Raw genomic sequence first — 22,314 nt, 5'->3', positions numbered from 1 at the left:
AAGGGTATAATTGTAAACCTTCCAAATACTCATTGTGAATATCATTTAGACAGTAACTCCTGCTTTAGCAGCTGGTATATAAGACTCCAGTTTATGGAATCTTGAAACAACAGAGAGAGTAGAATCTAATTAAACAGGATTACATGCCAAAGAAAAATATTAAAAACAGACTAATAGTCAATTGTTATGAATTTGAAATAGCACATCTTCTTTTGATGTGAGCTGTGCTTTATTTCAATGAAACCTAAATATCCTTAGCAGACTCCTCTCTTGATTTGGACCAGACTGTCTTTCTACACTGAAAGACCAGACTGTCTTTCTACACAAAAAGCTAAATGATTCCATTGATCTTCTCTCAATGACTTAAGCTCCCATCTGCTATAGGGTAAAATGACTTACATATATTGCATTTATCCTAATGTTATTCAAGAGCCAATAGCTGCATTCCATACAGGAAGCCTCCTGAAACCGTCTTCATACTGAGAAACTTAACAAAACTGATGCCATTTGCCAGAGGGCCTTACCTTAAGAACAATCTTAAAAACTAAACACATAAAAGGACTGTTTGATCCTATTTGTAACATATTACCATCTTTGCAATGTCTGGTTACTGAATTCCTTCTTCCTATTTGCTGTGACTCATTCTCACGGGGTTCTTTTTTCAAAAGGGGGAAAGAGCAGCTTTAAACTGCTAACTGACCAGTTGTTCACAGAGGAAAAATAGCTCTTAAAAAAAAATTTAAATACATACATATTCCTAATATCAGCAGAAAGTATATTGAGCCCTCAGGTATTTACATAACATTTGGCTGCATGCCATTCATAATACATGAACATTTGTTATAATATTTTTTTCATTACGTGATACAGCCACATTGTCCAGACAAGCTCTTAGAAAAGTATAGATATTAGTACATCCAAAAAAGCAGAATTCCAAGAGAAAACCAGCCTAAGTGTTAGTAATCAAATAAGAATCAATAGAAACATCATTTCATAGAATTGTGGGAGGCTTTAATCAATGCCTTATTAGCATAACCATGTTAATTTTCTCAGGATTTTTTTAGCAGTATATTAATTTAAGGCACTAAAAACAGCACACATGCAAACTCAAGAACAAGTATCACATTTTCTCCACAAACAGGAGAGATATATTGCTAATACAGAACTGATACCAGGAAATACTGATGCATGTGCTGTTTTCTGAAACTGCAAGTGTGGAATTTTGGTAATAATTATTACAGAAATACTACAGTTAAAGCAAGTGTAAATTCTTAAATGAAAGCAGACAATTTTGGATTTTTTTAACTTTTCCCAGTTCAAAATATGGAACATTTAATCCTTAAAGACAGGTAATCATATAGAAGCTAATTACTTGTTAAACATAGTTAACACTCTAGTTTGCAATTTTACTGGTGCTGTGAAAGATGTTCAGTGCAGAGATGGCATTCTGCTAACTTCCTTTTCATGCTGTTTCACGCAGAAATTTCAAGTGGCAAATTTATCACAGCCTTCATGCTCACATAAGGGTATGGTATCTTGCTTGAATTCAACCTGCTGTTGTCAGAGCAGATGCAGACACCACGTGTTTTGGCAATGGATAACACATCAGATAGTAGTGATACACGGAGGGTGAGAAAAAACATTCTGAAAGGACCAAGCATTCAACACAAAAAATAGTAGACCAAGGAACTCAAAAGAATAAAGAGCTACAAAAGATATGCAAGAAACCAGAGGCACAGCTGGAAATAATAACGGAGCAAAGAACACAGGTGATGCCACTAACTAGATAGGACAACTTATAGTGCTCCTTTCTCTTGTGACTCAGCTTTAAAAGACAGGAAAAAACACGTTCAGGGAGGACAAAAAAAAAGGAAAACCTTTGCCTCCCACATTTCTCTTTCTCTTAGCAAAACAAATGTTAAACTTAATCAGCAGATGAATGAGAAGACTTGGCAACAAACTACTGGTCCCCCTGCATTTGAAGGGACAGTTACAAGACTGCTTCCCTTTATGGGACAGGGTTCTGCAGCAGGAACAATACACATCATGAATATCAAAAGCTTCATCTAAATACTGTTTCTTTTTCAATATGTGGTTGTATTCTGGCTTTTTCCTCTTGAAGAGCCTGGTATTCTTAACATGAATTTACAATCTAATTCTTCAAGAGCACTAAGTTTAAATAAAGAGACACAGACTCTTCACAGAATTTCTAAATATACTATTTCTACTTGATAGTGAAAATATAACTAATGACTAAGAAAAAAAAATATCCCAAATGCTATACTTCCTTCCTCTCCTATTACTTTCACATACCTCAACCCTGCTTGCTCTTCCCCTGGGATTCTTTACTCTGCTTAGGTAAATATTCCCTTGACTCTTTGAGATTAAATAAAATGAGACTATGCAGGTAAAGACCAGACTCATATTGAGAATTAACATTTACAGAGCTCATAACCTGGGAAAAAAGGAAGAATCTTTAAAATGTAGGGAGAACTGCACTCCTACGGAGCAGCTTATGTTCCTGACCTTCAACAAAGACTATAAGGAAAAACATACCCAAAAGTCCTTGCTCTTTTAGAACCCAAATGATCAAGAATTTAAGGAATTAACTCCACATATTTGAGAGTACTAACTTAGAGGATATCTCTTATTTTTCATGCATAGCTAAAGAATTATCAAATATGAAAGTTTTTTAAAAATTAAATTTACAATTAAATGCTTAAACACCATCCTGAAACAGTATAGTCCTGCCTTATGTAGTGGAAAAAAAGCAAATTATATGTAACAAGCTTGCTTCCTCAGCCCAGGATGCCACCTCTCATCTCCTACATGGCACATTTTATTGTCCAACAGCAGTATTGTTCAGACAGGCCACAACAAAACATTTTCTTTCATCGTGCTGTTGCCTCAATATTTAAAAAAAGTAAATAAAATATTTCCCAAACAGTTCTGCAGAAGCTAATCTGTTTCAGCTATTTCTCATGGTTTCACATAAGATTCTTGCCAAAAATAACTTGGTTTGGGAGGGGTAGAGTTAATTTTCTTCACAGCAGCTGCTCTGGGGCTGTGTTTTGGGTTTGTGCTGAAAACAGTGTTGATAACACAGGGATGTTTTAGCTATTGCTGAGCAGCACTTACTCAGCATCAAGACCCCAAGCAAGGAGACTGGGAGTGCACAAGGATTTGGGAGGGGACACAGCCAGGACAGGTGACCCCAGCTGACCACAGGCATATCCCAGACCATGTGGAGTCTTGCTCAGCACATAAAGCTGGGGCAAGAAGAGGGGAGGTCCAGGTTGGTTACTGTCTGCAATATGGTTTAGTGGGCATGGCAGTATGTAGCCAAGGTTGGAGTTGATCATCTTGGAGGTCTTTTCCAACTTTAATGATTCTGTGATGGTGTTTGTCTTCCCATTATGTGCAATGGAGCCTGGCTTTCCTGGAGGTGGCTGAAACCTGCCTGCCACAGGAAGTACTGAATCAATTCCTTGCTTTGCTTGCATGTGCAGCTTTTGCTTTTTTGCTTTACCTACTAAACTGTCTATGGCTCAACCCAGAAGTTTTCTCACTTTTACCCTTCTGTGTGTCTCCCCCATTGCACTGGGGGGTCAGCAAGTGGCTGTGGTGCTTAGTTGCCATCTGGGGTTAAACCACAACAGCGAGGTCATACCAAGGTCCTTGTCTCCTAATCTTACAGATCACATCTTAGATCGTGTCCTTCTACTGCCAGTTATAGAAACACGAGCACTACCCCCTTCCATGTACTACTTACTAAATTGTGTGCTCCTAATTCTCTCCAACAGCTAAAAGACTTCCATAAAATAGTATTCAATATGAGTTTATAGAAGAGAAATTACAGCCTGGTTTTTTTTCTGAAGATATGTGATTTGTCAACTCACTTATTTATCTTCTCCTGGGATGTCTCCTGTCACCTACAGTTACTTCTGAGTTAACATATGAGTTAACATATAGTTAAAAACATAAGAGCTGAGGTAACATTTTGTTGTATGTTTGCATATGGTTTCTACACTTCACAAATGAACTTCATATATTTTCATTTAATAATCATTTAATTGTCTGGTAGAAGGAGTGGGAAAAATCCCATCCTCTGTCTGCTTGGCTTAGGAGAAGAAAACAGCAACATGTGAAATACTTCAGTGTTGTGACTGAAACAATTCCACAAAGAATATTATAAGATGTCATCAGGTACCTGACCAGGTGAATTATCCAGAGAAGAGTATATACACTTATATTCTGGGTTATTCTGTTATCTAAAATTAGCATCAGTTTCACATTGCTACTTAAGTAGCAAAGAAATAAAGCAAAATATGAAATTGAGACTAAATTTCCTCAGAGGAGTAATTTGAAATATTCAATGAGAAGTGTCTATCCAAGTCAAAGAAGTACTAGAAAAAAGGTTGCAGACATTGAAATACAACCCTTGTATCAAGACCCTGGTGCAGTTGTGTTACATGCTGGCATTGTGTTTCAGATTTTCCATCACTATTCTTCAGGTTTTCATAAGCTATGATAAAAATAGTATTAATCAAATAACTGAATAATAATATTAAAAAAATTCAAGTTCATTTACAAAGTATGGAAACCATATGCGAACACCCAACAAAATGCTACCTCAGCTCTTATGTTTTTAAGTCTGTTAACTCAGAAGTAACTGTAGGTGACAGGAGACATGCCAGGAGAAGATACATAAGTGGGTTGAGAAATCACATCTCTTTGGAAAAAAAAACAGGCTGTAATTTCTCTTCTATTTCAATTTTCTTTGAGATTGAAATGACATGTGCTGAGATGTCCAGAAAAGCCAAGTATTTAAGCATATTTATATTCATTGCCATCTAAAATAGCTAAATCAGCTCTTCTGATTTAGAATTTTCTAAAATCTTCCTTCTGTTTTCAAAATACCATATAGAAAAAAAATTGTGCAAAAAGTACAATAATTACATGCATCCCTTACTGTGCTTAGCAATGACTGGTATCTCAAACCTCATTGCAAAAGATACAGTAAGACAGTGGCCTCAGTCTCTGTAATATACACAAATTAGAAAAAACAAATGGAAGGGCAAAATAAAAAAAGGAAAGCATGAATAAGAATGCAGAAAGACTCACAAAGCTGTTTAATAGTCAACACAACTACTTATTTTTAAATATCATGCATCAAGCTGAGTTAGTCAAAACAAAAGCTTACACTCACTGCTAAGAAGGCGGAAAATTAAGTCTTGGTGGGGACGGTGTACAAAACAACCAACCAAGTAGGACAGTACAAACACTTAAAATGCTTTTTCCCTCTCAAAAAAATTCAGAAAATCATAGGTATGAGGCTATTACAATGGTTGCAAATCCTATGAAGTTGTCACCATCTGTTGTGCCATCTATTTACAGACACACAGGCATAATCAAAAATTAGGGAAAACTGCTCAAATAAGTGCAATCTTCTTTGAAGATACCATGCATGTTTAACAAGCTTCAGAAAATTCCAAAAGAAATTTAAGAAAATAAGTGGTATTGATTTATTTTCCCTAAAAATTACCTGAAAAATAACTTTCCTATACACAGAAATGAACAGGGCTTATATGTAGCTACATCTTTCAGCAAGGCATTCAAAAGAGCATTAAGAGAATGCTGCTGTAATGCTGGTTGTTTATTCACATGTAGCTTGAGAACAGCATCCAGGATAAATATATTGCCTCAGGTCTCAGTTCCATTTACTGTGTTAGAGAGAAAAGCACTAACTACTCAATACCTCACTATGGCACTATGCACTCTTCTGGTTCTGTATCCCATTGACTGTCTTCTTTGTAAGGTTTTTACTTCTTTGGAAGCTTTCATATCTCAGTCTGAATAGTTTTCTTCTCCCAAAACCTTCTGGCCTGTCTTCAGACAGCTCAGGCTTGCTAGTATCTTGAAAATTGCTGTGTTCAAGCTGAGGTGAACAATATGAACATGGCCCAAGCCAAGCACCTTCCCAGCAATTCCCAAGCAATCAGGGCCATACAGAGCCAGGATACACCAGAAGAGAACTGCAATGCAAGACTCCTAGATTGAATTTGGCTTAGCACTGCTTGCAGGAGACTAGTTCGGGTCCCACAAACAGTGTTCAAGACATTTGGGCCAGGTAGCACAGCTCCTGAGCTAATTAAATGGGTCTCTCAGCCAGGCTGGCTCTGGCACAGAATTTTCCTCACATTGCTATGCTATTCAAGCCTATAAATGGCTCCAACTATTGCAGATGAAGGCCTTTTAGTTCCCTGAACACTGCACAGGACAGACCTGCCCCTGCTTATCGTGTTTAAGTCAGAGAGTATGAACAACCCACTCCCTCTCTGCAACCAGTGCTTGACCTAACACCCTTGGTATAATCACCCACACTTTTTCAATAAAATGCAATAACCCGGTTTTGAAAATGCTATTTCCAAACAGACAGATTGAATAATTTCTAAATAACACTGAAACTCTTACTTTAAATTATTTTTCCTCTCTGGGAAACATATTGGACTTATTAATCAGTCCCCAGCTCCTGAGTGTCACTGCTACTATTGCATATGTGCAAACAGAGTAATAGGAATGAACAGGATGATACAAATCAAAACGAAACAAAAATCATCATTCTTTTAATATCATTACCAAATTTTTCCCTTTTCTTCTTGAAGTAATTTTTATCTCTAATTTTTAATTCTTATTCCTATGCAGCAAGCTCCTTGTTCCCCTTGTGTATAAACTGTTTGAGCTTTCAATTTTTAATTTTTCTTCAATAGTGCCCTATCTTTTCTATTCTCTTTTTTTCATAACTTCATTTTTTTTCTCTCCTGCTCTTATTTCCTCATGCTTGTTTACTTTTTTGCTCCAGTCCTTACTAATTATTTCATGTCTCTTGGTCGTTTAATTATGTGCCATGGCTTTTCCTTTCTTACATTTTTATATTGCATTCCTTTATTCCACTCCTGCAGCTCTCTGATTTCTATGTGCTTGCTTAACTATTACCCAAATGGCTCCAAGCAGGACACACTCAAACTGAAGAATAAATAAATTAAAAGAAAAATACTATCTGTGGCCATGCGGTGTTGCCTAGCAACGCCCTGTACCTCTCCACAGCTTTTCTAGAGCCCTGGTGGCAACAGAGCTTTTCAGACTTATTGCTACAAATATATGCAAGATCCTTCTCACATTGTTTGGCCATTCACTGAAAAATAAATGCAGAGGAAAACAAATGAAAAAGAAAAACTCCAGAGAAAGCATCAGCAACAGCACAAGAAATGACCACCTACTCTGATGCACACTGCCCTCTTGTCTCTAATGGACTCTGCAAAACATGTGCAACTTTTATGTTATTGCTGTTCACCAATACTACTACTGTTACAATCCTTGAGAAACAGATTGTAAACAAGATTTCTTATGCAATTAAAACGTGCTAAATTCAACCAACTCTTATATAGTCACTGTGGATGCAATAGTGGCTGAGATTCACTGGCCTCTTCTGAAAGCTTTACACTAAAAAATAAAAGACAGCCTGCAGATTGTATAGGGTCGGAATAATGGTGCAAGCATGGTCAAAAATGAAGTGGAATTATAAGGAAAGTGAGGTTTGTCCCCAAAAATTATAGATTCACTATTAAAAGATTTTCAATATGTATTACTTCTAATTACTTCAGATATGACAGAAGTGAAAGTAAAGTGAATTCTCCTCCTAACAGTTCTCTTTAAAATGCAAGTTTACGGGCTCCGTCCTCAGAAGTTAGAAACAAATGCTCATTAAGTCCACACTTTTCAAAGTATTAATGATTCAGCATGAGCTACACTGAGTTACAAAGATATTAAGCTAGCTTCACCAACAGTCATTTTTGTTTTGTTCCACAGCAGTGAAAGACTTCTTTCACCAACCACCTCTGAGAAAGAAAGTGGATGAAATGACACCTATGCAAGGGACTGAAACTTTAAGGATATTTGGAGTCTTAGGAGGGGAGTCAAAAACTAGAAATGCTAAAACAAAAGGTAGCTACATATTTAGCTAAGGACAAACCTACAACGAAGCCCCACAAAATGATGAAAATATTAACATTGAATTTCTGAAGGGCATCAAAAATCAGCATTCTTTCTTGGAAATTTTATATATAGCTAAATCAGTCTCAAAGCAATTTCATGTCTGCATAGCACTTGCATCAGTAGCAAGTGAAAAGAAAGCAGATCAGAGAGCACATACCTTAAAAAGATATTTAACAGCGTTAATCTACATCTATCAGCTACAACTTGTTACTTGGTAAAGACAGGCTGCAAATGATCCACACAAATAAACAAAGGACAGAAATTAACATTCAGGTACTCAATTAAACCCATTCCCCAAGTAATGTTTGTAAAAATAGAAGGCTGAAGTAAGGTACATAGAGTTGGCTAGAGAACATAGAAGAACCCATAGCTCATACACTCCATAAAACAAACATAGGCATTGCACAGTCAGGCACTTAAATTTAAAATGCCTAAAAAAGGTTTCAAAACTTTATTTGGCTCCTGCGCATATATGCAGCAAACCCAGTTTTAACTACACAGTCAGATACTATTTTACATAGAAATGTTTCATGACTTAGAAAACACAACAGAGAGGGCACACCTAATCATTAGCCTTTCAGCATTTGGGCTCAGTGTGCAGCCTTGTTTACTGGCCACTAACCAGATCTTACTTGAAGGCAGACCCATTTTTCCCCATGAACATTTCAATGACACTCACTAGGTATCTGATGTGATTCAAATGCAATTTATTCTACATAGTCCCCACAGTCCAAAACATTAAAGCATAGAAGTCTAGTCTAGAGACTAGAAGTGACAACTTGGACAATCACAATTAAGCTCTTGCTTTCACATTCAGTTCATATTCAGATTTTCTTACCCAGTTCATGGAACCATCATCCTCTGATCAGCTGGTATTTCTAAATCCTCTTCTTGCTTAATTCCAGACATTAGGCCCCCAGTCATTCTCATCCTCAGCCCTTGGCTGTACAGCCTCCTAATTGCACTATTAAATTTATTCTTATCTTTTTTTTATTCTAAACTTCAGTGTCACACAGTCCTTTATGATGTTCTAGTTCCTTCTGTATTGGCAGTGCCTGTCGACTTTCTTGTAACATGCTCCTAATATTTATGTCAAGCTCATTAATGAAAATATTAAATGTTATGAATCTGAAGACTGATCCTTCAAAAAGCTCTGCTAAAAGCCCAGCAGATCTTTTTTAAGCACTTCTCACTCTCATTTCCCCTCTATCCAGTTCCTTATCCATGCTCTATTCTAATCTAAGCAGATGACACTTCGTTATTACTTGGCAAAAATAAAAACCCAAAATCCTGGTTAGTGTGTCACGATTTATCCCTAAGAATAAAGCCCAATATGCCTCATCCTATCTTCCATTTTCCTTAATGCATTTAATAAATCTCTGCTTCAAAATTTTGTTTTCAAAGTTTTGCATGATGCCAATACAAGACCAACAAAGCAAGAGTTGCCTGTCAGTTCTCTATCTTTTAGCACACACAAACTGCATTGCCTATTCTTTAATCAAGAACTTGCTCTACTACAAAGCTTGTAATTTCACATGTCAATTTTTCTGTGATACTTTTATGGATGTTGTACTGTTCCTTTGACTTCAAACATAAAACACTCCAAGTTTTCTTTCTGGCCTGTCTGGTGTAATTTCCACTTCTGCACTTTTCTGCCCATTTAGCCACCTCTTGCTTCATTCCCATTTTACTGAAAGTAGGACAACAATTTACAAAGACTTCAGACAACACCTAAGATCCTTAATCCTATCTTCACACTGACTTTGCTTGTTCTTTTATTTCTTTTAGTTTAAATAGCTTAAGAATCTTCTACTATTTGTTTTATATAGCTGAATAACCTTTTAATATTTGTTTTAATTTCTTTCACCCAGAGTGACTCAACTTGACTTTTGAAAGTTCTCATTTTTTCCTCTGTATTTCCTGCTTTGCCAATCAATCCCATTTGTTTCAAGTCCCTATGGCTAATCCTCATAGTCTTCACTTTTTGAAGTTGTTTAACAGTTCAGTGTGAACTATTCTTTACAAATTGGGATTCAAATTCCAAATAAATTTTGTATATTTCAAATACTAATAATCTTCTCAAAAATAATGTCTTTAAATTGTTTACCTTATTCTATACAATTTATATTGAACTTTAAAAAAAAAGATTGATGAAAATTATATTCTGTATTTATTCTATGACTTCATCCACTTGCTAAAGGGATAAAGTCCATTCAGATTCATACCAGAATGGGTAAGATTGGCATGAGTTGATACTGTTTTTAAAATTCTGTATTAGTGTTTCTGATTAAATGACTGTTATTAACAAAGTTTGTCAGTTAATACATCAAAGAATACTTGCATGCTACCATTATTAAGATCTGTGTTTTACAGGTTACATTTAAAAAGTCAAAGGATCTTACAATCAATGACTTACCTCTGTAATAGATTACAATCAATTCCAAGTGCAGAAAGCAGCGAGGGTAAAAGAATGAGGATGGTGAACTTCAGAAAACATAATTTCTGGTATGTCTCCTGAGAGTTATACTGATCAGTAAAGGAAAGCAGGAGAAAGAGCAAACCCTACTGAAATTCACAAGGGGGAACTATTCCTAAGCAAAGCAAATAAAAAGGAAAAAAAAAACCATAACCCCACAAACAAAACAAAACAAACAGGAAATAAACAAAACAAAAACTCACCCAAAAGAGTGTTCTTAGCACACCTTTATGATCATATCATGCCTCCCCCCAATGGCCTGGAAATCAAAATCATAAAAGCAGGGAAACTGACACATACCTAGAGTAGATAAATTTCTAAGTATAAATGAACTGCATAAACACTGTGGGAATAAAACCAGAAAGTTATGCAAATTTAAGTTAAAAAGGAAGAGGAGAAAACTATAAAATGATAGTAAGAAAACTGTTCTATATACATGAGAAGCAAGAAGAAAATGAAGAGAAGTATAGATTATGTACAACAGAGCAAATAAGTGATGCAGAATAAACAGCCCTCCCTGCTTTCTTCATGGAGATAGCACATATAGCCATAACTACAACTAAAAAAAATAAATTTTTAGCAATAACATGAGATTGCAGGCTTGAGCATGAAAAAAAAAGAATAATTTATCTTTTTAATCAGACTGATTCAGCTCATGTATCACTGAGTCATTGAGGAAGTAACTGAAGCAATGCATGGAGCACTATCAATTGCACCCACTAGAAGGCTTGTGGTTCCAAAAGAAGAGAAGAGACAGACATAATGCTTCCCCTTACAGAGGGAGATTGGGGGGAGGGGAAAAAAGGAAAAAAAAAATAAAAAAAAAGGTGAAAACAGAAATCATACTCCCAGGCAGAGAAAATGGAGTACATATATTAAAACTTACATTGTGATATAAAAAGTGCCAACACAGCCATGTAAAACTGGCCAAGAATAACTGGCAGAGTAGATGTGGCAAATCTGGAATAAACATTTTTCTCCCCCAATTATTCCACAGCACATTTTCACAAGCCAACTAAAAATGTAGACTAGACTAAACAAATATCCAGCGAGTGTGCAACTAACTGAAAAACAACTTGGTTCTTTTCTATCACCAAAAAATAACCTGAATCAAAATGATTCATGATCCACCCAAGACCTCAGTGACTTGACTAACTGGAAAAAAAATTAATGTACTAATGGCTTCTACTGTCATAATGTTTGGTGGAATAAGGAAAACAGGGAATGAAGAAATCCTAAACATTTCAAAAGGCAAGAAGAGAATTTCAAAATCAAAGCAAACTAAGAGGTCAGAATTTGGGCCATAAATACAAGATAATCCAACACTCTTGCAGAAGGAACAGCACATGTCTGATGGCCTTCACTGTGAGGGAAGTCTAGTACAGGAAAGAGCAATCTTGGTTTCAGCATAGGCAAGAGTTTACAAAAGCAAAAAAAAAATAGGTGGGAGTAGAAGGTCTGAAGAAAGATAAGCTAGTCTTGATTTTTTTTCTGTTTTCCAAAAAAAACCAGCATAAGAAGGCGTCTTTATCTCCATCTAGTAACCACAGGAAAGTATACAGAATTCTACATCTGAAAGAATATAATACTAAGCAAAAGTTGAAAGTTGACAGTGAAGATGGTTTCTGATCCTATCCCTATTCTGATTTGCTCAGCTTTAATGAAGGGGAATGAATTGGACCTACCTAAAATTCAGCACTCTAAGCAGACAAGCATTTTTCATTTTTGTCACACACTGAAGTGCAAAGCTAAACAATTTGCAACTCTGAAACACTTCCATTTTTAATTGGTTAAGATCAGATATATAACTGGAACTAAATGCTGCTCACTAAAAGGTGAATGCTTCTCTATAGAAGAGGAATCATCCAACATCAAATAAGAGGAGCACCAAACATGAAGAACTCTGAGCAGCAGTAGCAGTTAAAAGGCTGGAGGTGGTTTAGCACAGCACTCCAGAAGAGCCATGGGGTCAGAAGGAACCTTTTGCACAGTACTAAGAAAGCATTTGGCACAACTTGCCATCACCCAGTATTTGCAATTTAATACACAGAAAATGTGCATAAAACCACTAATTTGTTGCATCCAGGCAAGTTAGGAGATATTGAGATGTTCTAATGAAAACTCCTCAAGATACTGAAATGCATATAAAACATAAGATTCAAGGAAATTCATAATATGCATTTCTTAGACCCACTATATGTGATATCATATATAAACATGTAAACCACTTTATTCCAGTGAAAGGGTTTAAATGCCAGCATATGCTATCGATAAGAGAAAATGCAGAGTAATTAGTTAATCTAAAAAATGCATGAGTAGGAATTTGACTGCTAAATGATTAAACTGGTACATTTTAAAATGCGTATTAATATTTAATTATTGACACTATGAGAAAAGAGAAAATCTCTTGATGTTACTTCTCAGCTCTTTCTGATACTCAGCAACACATGTATTATTCATATGAATAGTTTGTGCATATACAGTCAATCACTAGTTAAATAAAAGAATCATTCTCAAATTCCCTAATCACCTCAATAGATCCTAACGCAATATTTTCCACATTTGGGAATCAGAGCGTTTTATTTAAGAAATCAGTCTGGCCATGATGAATACAGCGCAGCTCGAGCAGACATCAGTTCAAAGAATCAGATGTCAAAGTGCTCCCTCTAATGTCCCTTAATCATCACACCAATTAGTGGTTGAATAGTGATGTGATTAAAGAGACTGCTGCTATCCTATACCTATTCAGACTAGTAGAATTCTACATATGTTCTACCAATTAATGTTTGAATAGAGCAGCGATTAGAGAGACATCTGCCATTGTATACCCATTCAGAAAAGAGCTAAACTTGCATATTCATATGCAATGAAGACAAAAATAAATATTTGCAAAGGTAAACTATACGTTTAGATTATAAATATAATTGAGTTGATTTCCTTTAATGAGTGTTCTCTATTTTACAATATTTGGGATTATTTTTTATTTATAAATATAGAATCTTTCATCAATACATGTCTAGAAACGGACAAATTATTCCCTGAAAAAGCATTTATTCACTAAGGTTCCTGATTTCAGGCCTTTGGTGTACTGGGTTTTATATCTACTTGTTTATAATTTCCACTATTTCTGCTTCAATCCATCAGTTATTTGTGAAATGCTAACTTGATTATTCTGTAAGCATGATACATTATTAAGCACAAAAGTCATGTGAACTTTTTCCACTTCACTGGAAGGCAATACTTAGAGTAACATACTGATTGTAGCTGAGAAAGATCATCTTGTTTACAGATTTTTCTATGCAAGCTTGGACATATGTGCATCAAGAGTTACTTACGTACGTAATTCTTTTTTAAAGAATTTCTTTATACAGATGCTCATATATAGCAGTGACAGCCACAGAAATACTATCAAAGTGAAAAGAAGTTAGAAGTTTTAGCAAGCTCTTATTACTACTGTTTTAAGAAAGTACCCTTGTCCTCTGAACTTCAAGAGCAACATGAGCTGTTATATCTTGCAATGAATTGCAGATCTCATGCTCCATCATTAGCACAAAATGATCTGGTAGTTGCAACTTAATGTTGGACAGAAAAAGACAAGGTGAAGAATTTGGTTTTCTCTAATGGCTGGAAAGAATTAGAATATAGTTAAAGTCTCTTTCTCAAAGTGAGCCCTTGCCAAAAAGGAAAAAAAAAACCCAAAAAAACCCAAAACCAAAAAGAGGTGAGCATCAAAATTGTTTTGTTCGTGGAAGAGAGGCTCTTTTTGCACAATGCTGATCAGGCTTAGCACATGTAAGAACAAAGAACAATGCTAATACTGCCAGAAAATCAATACTGTTACAGGCTATGGCAATTAGCTACAAACCAATTTAAACCCCATTTCCTTTTCACCTTCTTGTCGTGTTGAAATACTTCCAGCATTTCCATCTGGAGCAAATGTTACAATTATTTCTAAACGCAGAAACTGAAGCAAGTCTGAATACATAGGTGCATCTATGTCAACTTCTCACCTGTCCTTAGTAGGTATCTACAAGATTTCATTACCAAAAAGAAGGCTGGACTAGAATATCCCACTGAATTCTCCAGTGACAAGTCAATTTATAAAACTTGTGGAGGTGAATTTCATTTAAATTACAAACCAGCACATGTACAAGGTAGAACAAAACTTGTCCCATAATACTTGAAACCCTATTGATAAAGCAAGGAATTCAGTGTGCTGGGTGCAATGCAAACGCACACAATGTGTGCCCCCCTAGTTAGTGACCTAAATGTAGGCAAGCACAAAATACACACCAAAATGCAATTATAAAGAGTTAGAAACCACAAATAAAAATATTTACCCAAAGTCTAAACAACCCTGAACTACTTAGGAAAGACCTGAAATCAAAGCAAATCCTCATCGTTTCACAGTTGATCCCTTTGCTTTTGTTCTATCTGTAAATTGATGATCTAATGTGACCTAAATTTTGCACCCTTCTTTAATGCTTACTATTAGAACAGCTATTTCAAAACTCTTCTACTTGTAATTTTTTCTGGACAACAGAAATCTTTGTTCCCCCAGATAACTAGAGGCATGAGTACATACCCCTTTTCAGCATGACTCATAAGAAATAAGAGTGTTAATGCTTAGGTCTAACACTGTTACTGAGGGTGACACAGCAATAAAGAGTTTTCCTACTCTGATACATATCTCTGAGTTAAAATTTCTGAAGTAAAGCTGGCTAATCTTGCACCTAAAACTATAAATAATTTGTACAGCAACACTTGGTTGCTAACATAGTAAATAAACAATAGCACTCATTGAAAGCATAATTGAACCTTCCTTTAGGAGGATACTTTTCCAATGCTGAGGAAAGATATTGACATTCCATTTCCACTTCAGAACTAATTAAATGGGCAACCCAAAGTGTCTCAGAGCAGGCTAGGAGTTAAAATTTCGCTTGTGTAATTATTCTGAAGAAATATGTAAGTCTGCCATCTGGAAGTCTATTAGACATTACAAAGTCACTGTGTGCATGCCTCAGCAGATGCAGCTTTTGTTCAGAGTTTTGAGGGCTGTTAATTTAATTAGTTTTGTATTTTCATACTCCCACCTTCCTTTCAACAGTAGTTCTGCAAAGGCAGCATCAGAACAGCTTTAAAAGAATCCAAAGCTAAAAGCCAAATTCAGATTTTAAGGAAATGGAAACAAATAAAGTTCATATGGATTTCAAATGGAGATTGATCTATTCATTAGCAGGCCTAAACATTATTGCCAGTGGCTCTTTAGACCAAAACAGAAAACTGTGTTCAGTGGATCCTTTCCTACATTAGCTTTCCTAATTTAGGGAGGCAATAAAAGGATTCAACCATTTTATTTTATTTTTTTATTAAAGCCACTCAACAACAATGATCTGGAGAATGTAAAAGGTCTCTTATTTTTTACTGATGTCTTTTATGTAATGGGAGACCAGACAAATATTTTATTTTTTCATTTTTCAGGGCTTTTTCTGCTATAGTAAGGTAATAGTAAGCTATGTGGTAAATCTTACACAGTAAGAGTAAGCTACATATCTCTGAGCAAAAAAAAGTTTGTCAGTTTTAAAAACTAGGATCATTACCCATCTAGAAATAAGGACTAGCCCTTTACAGTTCCTTCTACCACTTTACACTTCTTATAATAGCTTCCAAACCAAATAATGTGATGTTTCTACCAAATAATACATAATAATGCAGTATTGAAAGTATCTGCTATGAAAGTAGTTATATCTGCCCATATACACATTTGTTTCCTTCTACTTTTAATCCTGTAAACTGTATTCCATGAGCAGATTCCTGTCAGGACAGGGTGCTAATAACTGCACAGATCTCCAAGCAGTACTGCAGAACTATAAAACCAAGTTGTTTATTAGACTGCAAGCCTATGCCAAAACATCATCCTGCAATATTTGACAATGTTCAGAATTTCTCTCAACTGAAAATACAGACAAGGCACAAAAGCTGGCATTGAACCCAAATCCATGGTGTTTGCACAACCCAAGAAGCTCAGACCTTGGGAATCCAGAAATATTTGAGACACCATGAGGTACACACATACAGCTAACAGCAGGAACACAGGAAGAGAGACAATTTCTAAAAAACCGTGCACTTTCAAAATCAACAGCAAATATCAAACACTTTATGAGTAAACTGAATACAAAAACCAAGCAAGGCTGACATGAAGAACAGCTCAGGAATGACAAAGAGTGACTTAAAAGCCTAGAGGCTTTAGGAAATGTGCATTAACACACCCATTAGTACAATATTTCTGTGACTGTTACAGTTTAACTAACCAGAATAATTTACATTGGAACAGCTAATTAGGCTACTACACAGATACCCAGCTGCCCTGCTGCATGGATACCTGGGCTTCCTAACAGTTTCTGAAAGCAGAGGAGTTTACAGCCCAGTATTGATTTCAGGTCACCTGCAAACATGACAGTGAACTGCAGCTGCCCAGGAGCCGCTCGCTAAGCAGCCCAACATTTTCTGCAGCAGGACCAGACAGTTGTGGGCAATATCTGCATCAGACACCTCAAAATAATCATCCAAGTTCAAAACCAGAAGGTTTTCATGTACATAAGTTTCTAGTTCATGTAACATTATCTATGCCAATAAATACATGAAAATAGGAATAATAGCTATAGCAAAAAAGAGATTCTTATAATCAATACTATAAAACAGGAAACTGCACTAAGAGCATTGCTGAAATGCTAAGGATATCCTATCCAGCAAATATTTGTTGTTCCTACTGGATTTCGTGATTTTAAGAAACTGAGGAACTTTCTGGTATTTTTGATTTGGTTTGTGTTTTGTTGGGTTTTGGATGACATATTTTTAATTACAAACATAATCAATTTCCTACCTGAATTTTCCTTTTTAGTGGGAGGTGTTTTGACAGCACTATGAAAAGACACCACTATCCTTATACTCATAAGGAAACTAGTACTCTACCTAAAAGGTTTCTGAATTTTGAGGATTTTGTAAGACAACCTGTAGGAAGACAGTAAAAACAGTACAAAACTTCTAATCAGATGAGGGATCAAAGAGACATAAAAATTCTGATAGGATTAGTCAAATATCACGCTGAGACTAGGAATTCAAATACCTAGAGAGAAAATGATGATATATAATGGCAGAAATACAGAAGAGTATAGACAATTTACAGCAAGAAAAGTATTTATTCCAAAATCAACTATTTCCTGAAAATTACAATGCACAAAATTTAAATTCCGGAGTTATGTTTTAATCTAAGATTTATGTATTTATATAAAATAGGTACATATGAAAGGCTCCCCTACTTCTGTAGCAAAATAAAATTAGCTTTAGAAGTCTCAGAAAGGATAGTGAAGTGCTGCTCAGCCCAGTGTGATTCTTGGAAAACAGAAAGATAAGGAGGAAGTGGCAGAAGAGGCTACCCAGGGAAATCAAGGGGCTCAGCACGGCTCAGGATGCGATACTTGAGAGGGATCAAGCTCCATAACAAAAGGCACAAAAGTTGTATCAACCACTTACTAAAATCACCAAAAATGAAAAAAGTATGGACTGCAAATAGGTTCTGCAAAGAAAAGAGCTCATCACAAAGTAACTCTGTATCTACAAGAACAAACTAGAAGCCAAATGTGGCTACTGAATAACACTAATTTGTTTCTCCCACAGCTGTGATTTCAGCCTCAATGATTGTTCCAGATGCAATGATAAACATGTTCCAGATGCAATGATAAACGTGCACTTACTGAACAGTTTTTGTCAGAATTCCTTTTCCATTGCTTCTTGACTAATTTCTTTGCTGCAGTTGAGTGAAGAGTTGCATGTGTTTGTTTTCGGGGATTTAAAGCCAGAATGTTCTGTGGAAAAAGAACAAAAGACATTAAAATATAGATTCAGATTTCCATAAAGGTTCAAAGCCTCTTTACACACTTATTTACAGTGCTCTCTCTGTAAAACCAAATGCAATTATTCCACATTATAGCCCAACTCCATACTAATTTGTTTAGATTGCATTGTCCATGCCACTTAAATGATGGATATTTAAAGACATTTCCAGGATTACTAGAAAACAGAATTATATTTAGTAGCTTTAATAACGGTTTCCATTCCTAGATATTTTTTATGTACAGCATGTAGAAACACATAATTCGGGTTCATTGTATCATTCCAAGTAACATTTGTAAAGCAAAACAAGCAAAAATATTTTAAAATATCTGGGTTATTTCTGAATGTTTCATCATTTCAGTATAAACTCCAATTTCCCCATCAAAACAATCTCCTTCTAAGCCTAGTGAGCTGATGAGTTAACTCATTCATCTTCAAATGCTTTTATTTGCAAGGACATAAATAAATCTCAGGAACGTAGCCATACTTTTAAGGCAAAGTGGTGGTCTCATAACACAGGCAGAATGAAGCTTGCAATGTCTTGCACTACCCTAATGTAACTCAACAAATCAAATCAAATTTTTGGAACCAAAACTCTTTTACAAATTAGGCAAGTAACAGATTTCTATAGCAAAAGCAACCTCATTAATATCAAGGGATGAATATGAAAGGCTTCCAAGAGACAGATCCAGGCTCAGGTCTGTGATGGAGAACAAAAATAGGCACACTGTAGCTTGTAACTTCTGGAATTCGTTTGCAAGTTTACCTATAAAAAAGCCTTGGCTTTAGAACTACATGTCTCCACTACAGTGAGCAGAGTGTGTTTATTCTGTTACTATATGTCAAAGATGTGCGAGACTGACTTACAGAAACATGATGAGTGTGATGGGGTTATGAATATTATATTGTGATTCTTCCTAATTTTAAAAATCTGCTTCAGAGGGTGATAATGATGAAACAGTCATCTCTTGAACTAAGATGTTATTGCACTGATTATGGGGACTTCTTATGTCAAATATGAAGGAGTCACTTTCTACTCAACTACTTAACGCCTTACTCTGAAGGTAATGACTGGTAATCCAATTTTCCCTCAAACCAGAAACCTCACCTCTGCAAACAACAACATAGCCCAACACAGTCTGAAGCACAGAGACAAAAAGTGAGGTACAACATTCAAAAAACATATAGACTATTTAGCAGCCTACATGCTGCTGACTTTCAGTAAGAGTTACAGGCTGTTATTGGATGTGCCCCTGTAATTCCAGCAGCAAAGACTCTGCTGCAGTTCAGGGTGCTCCCCAGATGAGTACCTCAGGCAAGATGTGTCAACCAAATGCATTCAGTGGTTATTTATGCCAATTTATTTTGCCCTTAATTAAAACAGAGCATTGGACATCCACATAAGGGATATCTCAGTGGATAGTTGATTTTCTCAGGATGATCAAACTCAACTGTCAGACCATTATCTGACTGTTCAGTACCCAAATTACCCAAGCTGGGCAGTAGGTTCTGCATCACATAAAAACTTCAGGAAAATTTTGCCTACTCTCTTTTGTAATTGCTTAATGCTTGGCCATGAATATTATTTTAGCAAACTGAAATGAATTGCAAATTTCTAGCAATAAACTGTAACAGATGTACTCCACTGGGTACAGCACCAGTTGGTTTAAAACATGGAACAAATGGTGGGGCAAGCCAAGGACGGAAGAATCCCCATATGTTTGCTCCTGTTGGAATTCTGCAGCAGGAGCATGGCTCCAAGAGCAACAGTTGCAGAAATCCAAAAGGACTACATAGCACAGCATGTCCCAGAATTAAATCTGAAATAAAACTGGCACAGAAAACACTAAATCACATATAAAATATAAAAATTGCTTGTATTTCCACTACATAAATAATATACTACCTGCTTAAATCTTGGATTGCTGACCAAAGTGGCTGCTCTAGCTAGGGGTCCCTGGTGTTTAAGAACAACTCAGAAGTTAACTGCTTAAATGGGAAAATAATGTAAATGCTCTTGGGTCAGTTGAACTGTCAGAAGTGAAATTAGTGAGGGTGTTTTCTTCCTATTCATTTCAGTTCCCTGGTTGGCTTTTCACAGCTTATGGCTAGTCAAACATTTAGTAAATTTAACAAATAAATTCAGATGGGTCAGTCAGTAAGTGCAAAATTACTGAGAAGAAAGTTCTAGAATAGATACTGCAAATAACAATGAATACACACAACTAAACAAAAAAAAAACAAAAAAAAAAAACAAAAAACAAAAAAAAAAAAAAACCGAAAAAAAAACCAAACACATGGATAGGCAAGAAAGGAAACCTGAGACCTCCAGTCTCTCAAACACACTGGTCATCCAAGCAGGGGAAGAGTTCATTGGTGAAGAGAATTATTTGGGCACCTGCAATCTTGCTTGTCTGAATCCCATGCTTATTCTGCCACATAAATTCTCATTCTTGACAGATGAGCTGTTGTTTGATATCTCCAGATGTTGAAAGGCCAAGACTCAAGCTCCCCCACAGAGGATGCAGGTGCATAATGCATCCCTTTTCAAAGTACTAAGAACTCTGGATTTCACATTAAGATGCTATTTGTACAGTAATGCAGAACCTAGGAATTTTATCTTTACAGTTTTACATAACTGGCTCCATTTATTTCATTAATAGTAGATATAAGTCCATTATCATTAATGGCTGCAAATCAGAATATAAGGATACTTTACTTCAGTAGAAATCCATTGTGGTACTCTGCTGATCAAGAAAGAGACAGAGCTATGGCTAAGGACACAGAAGTGAACTGAACCCATGTTGAGTTTGTGACTCTTGGTGCAGAAGCACAACACACAGAATTGAGTTAAAGCTGCAGCTCTGCACAGCACTGATGATTATGGGCACCACCAAAGTATTATATTTTCCTTCACTATTTCCATAGATTAATTTGAAGACTTCACTTCAGTAAAAAAGCCAAGGAGCCCATCTCTGTGGAATGCAACTCAAATATATTCTGCAGATGACTTGCTCAAATATCATTACCTTAAGGAATTCCTTTAATAATTACCCATAACAATTATTTCTTTCAGGTCTTTTAAAAGACAACAATTATTAAAAGCTAAAAAATACAGGAGAATGGTTCAATTTCAGAATACATCCCCTTCTAGAAAGGAACATATTTGTTATGTCTAATAGATATCGATTTAGGTTGCAAGTATCCTAAAATGCAATAAACTACTCATATGTAATGTGCATTGAGAATGACTAGCATGCATAAGTCATAGCTACAGTTTTTAAATTTTGAGAATTTATTGATAGATGGTTATGTTGATCTGTGCCAATAGCAACATAGCTTCTGAGATTAAACTTACCATAAGCCATTCATTAGATGTTTATTGCTTAGCTTCTACTTTAAATGGCATGATTAAGAAGTCTACACAAAAAATACTAGCTCTAATTTTCACTATCATCTATTAATGAAAAGGCTGTAAAAGTTTTAAAACAGCGTGTTATATCACAGTGAGTAATTTATCAGGAATTTGAATTAATATTACTCCAAGTAAGTGATTTCAAAGCAGTCATCCAGGACAGGATACACTCTCCAGCTGGGAGTCCTGTCTCTGATACAGCACTTTCAGGTAAATCAAGACAGGCTTGGCACATGCTCTGCAGTGATGCAACATAAATTTCTAAAGACATTTCATTTTGCTTTTAATTTCATTAAAAGCACTTTTTATTCTCATCTCATAAAGCCACTCTTTTCCTGAAATCGGAAGAAGCTATTTCAATTAAATGTGATTCTTAATTAAGTGCATATTCTGCAAAATAAAATATAAAGTTATGGAATCACTTTGCTCATTGGGAATGCTCCAAAGCCAGTGGGGACTGGGAGGCATGCAGCAG

At 35.8% G+C, this 22,314-nt stretch overlaps 1 protein-coding gene across 10 annotated transcripts in view; it reads right to left on the bottom strand.

Moving 5' to 3' along the window:
* Positions 1-22,314, bottom strand: part of DPYD (dihydropyrimidine dehydrogenase) — a 331,722-nt gene that overhangs the window by 290,692 nt on the left and 18,716 nt on the right. For all 10 annotated transcript variants that reach the window (XR_013183272.1, XR_013183268.1, XR_013183269.1 and 7 more), the window contains exon 2: positions 18,286-18,396. Coding sequence is in view for 4 of the 10 variants with exons in the window: in XM_054638674.2 (XP_054494649.2) it covers positions 18,286-18,396 (111 nt within the window). In the remaining 6 variants the exon portion in view is untranslated. The remainder of the gene's footprint in view (positions 1-18,285; positions 18,397-22,314) is intronic.

The sequence above is a fragment of the Agelaius phoeniceus genome, chromosome 8, assembly GCF_051311805.1.
Source record: "Agelaius phoeniceus isolate bAgePho1 chromosome 8, bAgePho1.hap1, whole genome shotgun sequence".
Taxonomy (NCBI): domain Eukaryota; kingdom Metazoa; phylum Chordata; class Aves; order Passeriformes; family Icteridae; genus Agelaius; species Agelaius phoeniceus.
The sequence above is the reverse complement of the archived record's forward strand: the minus strand, read 5'-3'. Positions and strand labels throughout refer to the sequence as shown.